This window comes from Mandrillus leucophaeus, unplaced genomic scaffold (assembly GCF_000951045.1).
Source record: "Mandrillus leucophaeus isolate KB7577 unplaced genomic scaffold, Mleu.le_1.0 Scaffold969, whole genome shotgun sequence".
Taxonomy (NCBI): Eukaryota; Metazoa; Chordata; class Mammalia; order Primates; family Cercopithecidae; genus Mandrillus; species Mandrillus leucophaeus.
The window spans coordinates 272,181-276,243 of NW_012110574.1; the positions used below are offsets into that span (position 1 = coordinate 272,181).

The following is a 4,063-nucleotide window of genomic DNA, read 5'->3' on the forward strand; positions in this document are numbered from 1 at the left end:
GAGCTTGCAGTGAGCCAAGATTGCACCACTGCACTCCAGTCTAGTAGACACAGCGAGACTCCCTCTCAAAATAAAATAAAATAAAATAAAAAACTTAGAAATTAGTTATGTTGTTATTTAGATATATGCTTAAGAAAGTGGATGAAAATACTATAATTCCTGTTTGCCTGCAGCAAACTTAAATTTATAAGTAACATCAGTCATATCATGTAAATTCTAGCATATTGTCCTAAATGTCTGAACCTAAAGTACAGAAAAATTTGAAATAGAAAATAGAAAGTAATATATAGGGAGAGTGACATCAGTAAGATGGATAAATAAAAGGTTCCCTATTTGCTTATCATCCCACAACAAGAAAATTTATCAGCCATCCCTGACAAAAATGCGTTTATGTGAGCCATGGCTCACACCCGTAATGGAAGCTACACGGTACATTTAGGTTGGGGAACTGCTTCAGGCCAGGATTTCAAGACCAGCCTGGGTTATGAAGCCAAAACCCATCTCAAAAATAAGTGCCTTTAAGAGAGCTTTGAGATCCAGAGAAGGTGTTGTGAAACTCTGCTACAGTCTAAGATTAAGGAGCGTTCTTTTCAGAAGGCAAGCCCTCATTCAGGTGGAAAAATACAGGACCCCTGTTCTAAGCTACAGACCAGGAAATGGCCCACCAAATTTAGTCCCACTGAGAATTCTGAACTTACTCTCTAATCATCCCAAACTCCTCCCAGCCACAGACTGGGAGAGACCTGCCCTCCAGAAGCCTGTAGGAAGACACCCATTTATAGCCATGCAGGCAGGCCCGCAGACCTTGTCCTTTACTGTGGTTTCTGAAGCAGTTTAATGACTCAGTTCCAGCTCCCTGAGCTATAGTTCATGGCCTATTCTGCCTATATAGGAACCCACAGTGATCTGAAAAAAACCTCTTTGATACTCAGTGAAAGCCATACTCATCCACATTCTGATATAAGGCCCACCATATATAGACCCAATTACGAAAACGTGCCCTGCTGTCTGCCCTACAGAGCAACATCCAGAAAAATATTTAGTCTGTTCCAAAATATAATGGAAATTACAATTACCCAAGCCCCTGTTAAGCCAACTAAAGGTGAGCCCTAGTGCAGACCCAGCAGCCTTGTGACCAAGCTACACGGCTCTCTACTACAAACCCAGAGGGCATCTCATCACCCTGAGAACCCAACAAAAAAAAAAATCTTTACCTCCTGAAACCAGTTTATAAAAACTTAAAGAGGTGTTTGCTCCTTTAAATTCAGACACCAATGCAAAACTATATTGTACCCACTGTAAATACTTTTAACATAGAACTGCAAGTATGTGGCAGAAGAATTAATCAAAAAGTTTTAAAACTCATTGAAATTGAAGACAAATGAGTAAAAACTTGCTGCTTATAGATCACATGCTCTTGTATATAAAAAATTATAAACTATACTAAAACCTGTTTAAATTAATAAACACACTAGGTAATTTGGCAAAATATAAAATTAACATACAAGTTTAAGTTCCATACACTTAAGCAAACTGATTAAGAAAATAATCTTATTTATAGTAGCATTAAAATCATTTCTGAGAACAAATTTATACAAGGAGGTAAAAAAATCTTTACAATAAAAATATATTAATGAAATACATTAGAGAAGAGGCAAATAATTACATTTTTTTGAGACAGAGTCTCTGTCACACAGGCTGGAGTGCAGTGGTGCAATCTCAGCTCACTGCAGCCTCCACCTCCTGGGTTAAAGCAATTCTCCTGCCTCAGCCTTTTGGGTAGCTGGGATTACAGGCACCTGCCATCAGGCTAGGCTAATTTTTGTATTTTTAGTAGAGATGGGATTTCACCCTGATGGCCAGGCTGATCTCAAACTCGTGACCTCAATGATCTCCCTGCCTTGGCCTCCCAAAGTGCTGGGATTACAGGCCTCCCAAAGTGCTGGGATTACAGTTGAGCCACTGTGCCTGGTCAACACAAATACATTTTAAAATACTTTATGTCTAAGGATTGAAAGCATAAATACTGTTAAAGTGCCATATTATCCAAAATAATCTATGGATTCAATGAACTCCCTATCGAAACTCCAGTGGCATTTTTTTACAGCAATGAAAAATAAAATCCTAAAATTTATATGAAACTACAATAAACTTTGAATAGTCAAAGCAATCTTGAGGAAAAAGAACAAAGAAGGACATTATACTTTATAATTTCAAACTATATTTCAAGACTATCAAAAAAAGACTAAATAAAAACAAGACAAAGTGTGCAGAAAAATGAATCAAAAAATTGGAAAAGAAACCACTAATCACACATATTTCAGACATGATGTAAAAAGAGAACTTAAAAAATAACAGTTTCTCAAAATTTTGCAGATATTTGTGTGTCCCTAAAACAATGGAACATCAGTCAGATTGTGCAGTCTCTTATAAGCCACAAAGAGGATTCTGGCTCACAGTAAACTTGAAGGAAGATCACTGATGGGGAAGTAGAATTTTTAGAGAATTTAAGAGCATAAGAAAGAAGATGCCCCTATGTGAGAACAAGAGAAAAGAAACTGAGCTTCCCAGAAACTACTTTCTCTGGAACATAGCTTCCCAAATTCCATGTCAAGAACTGACTTTCTCTTTGACCTTTGGACCTCTCATCTGTGTCATCTGTTGTATTCGCTATCATTCTCACCTACCTGGGGGTTTGGCTACCATCTCCTGTCTCTTCCTATTCCACGGCTCTTTTCCTTGCTCCAAACAGGTTATCAGGTGAGGCTTAGAGACAGCAATACCTGTTTTATTAAAAATAAATAACATGAATCTTGCTCATCTCCTCCAATTACTGACCTACTAATGTGCTCAGTAAAGAGAATGTCATAGCATATTCTAGTAAATTAATCCCAAATTACTAATTTATAAGACATTTCTAAATAGTGAGAAAATACTTAAAATTTGTAGGTCTTTAATTTCACTACCCAGTACTACTGAATCAAAAATTGGTGGTGGCAATTAAATTTTAAGGTGTGGGCAACAACATTTTATGCCATCACATTTCTGTAATTACCACTAATCTAAAGTGAAGGATACAGATCAGCTCAGGAATGTGTAAAGTTCAGGTCAAGATGAAACATAATAAAGAAATTTTCTTTCTACACAGACAAATCTCAAAGGTTTTCTTGAAAACAGGGATCTGAAACTCATTTATGCAAAGCACAAATTACCACAAGTTATACAAAAACAGAGAAATAAAACCTTTAAGGCATATTAGGAATTGTGTGTTAAAGTTATCCTCACCCAGGAAGACCAGGTTTCGGTAGTTCTCAAACATCACTTTCCTGTATAAATTCCGTTGTGCAGTGTCCAGGCATTGCCACTCCTCCAGAGAGAATTCTATGGCCACATCCCTAAATGTCAATGGTCCCTGAAAAACACAAACACACACATATATATTTACTAAATAACCATGGGCAGAATTTTTATTTTGGCTCAAGGCAAAGTAAGACAATATAGAAAACTGATTCTGACTTAAAGGAGTGACTAAAATTATACAATAAAATAAATTTAAATGCAGAAATATTATCTAATGTATTCTTTAACTCAGATAACAGAACAGCACAAGATCCACAACATCAGTGTATATATACTTTTTTGAACGAAAAAGTATAAAAAGACATGAATACAAACGTGTAAATTTTTGAATGCTATATTTACATCATACACAACGAGTTGTATATATTTTTCAGATGGAAAAGACACGTTGAGTTAGAAGGTACATCTCAAATTTTAATGTGTACAATAAACTGAAGATCTTATTATGCCGATTTTTTTTAAGAATCTAGAATAAAGTTTGAATTTCTGAATTTCCAACAAGCTCACCAGTAATGCCAATGTTTTTGGCCCAAGAAGAATATTTTGTCAAACATCCACTAAGTACAAGAGTCTGTGTTGCCGGGCACAGTGGCTCACGCCTGTAATCCCAGCACTTTGGGAGGCTGAGCCAGACAGATCACCTGAGGTCACGAGTTCGAAACCAGCCTGCCCAACATAGTGAAACCCCATCTCTACTAAAAAA

The 4,063-nt window shown here is 36.6% G+C and overlaps 2 protein-coding genes across 2 annotated transcripts in view; both read right to left on the reverse strand.

The window, feature by feature from the left end:
- ZNF680 (zinc finger protein 680) overlaps positions 1 to 4,063 on the reverse strand; it is a 57,624-nt gene that overhangs the window by 31,625 nt on the left and 21,936 nt on the right. The gene's annotated exons all lie outside the window — the stretch shown is intronic.
- The window catches only part of LOC105532552 (zinc finger protein 680-like), an 11,553-nt gene that overhangs the window by 6,771 nt on the left and 719 nt on the right, over positions 1 to 4,063 (reverse strand). Inside the window, exons 2-3 of the mRNA XM_011970722.1 lie at positions 3,286 to 3,412; positions 2,688 to 2,783 (exon numbers count right to left, since the gene is read on the reverse strand). Of these exons, the coding sequence (XP_011826112.1) occupies positions 2,688 to 2,783; positions 3,286 to 3,412 (223 nt within the window). The remainder of the gene's footprint in view (positions 1 to 2,687; positions 2,784 to 3,285; positions 3,413 to 4,063) is intronic.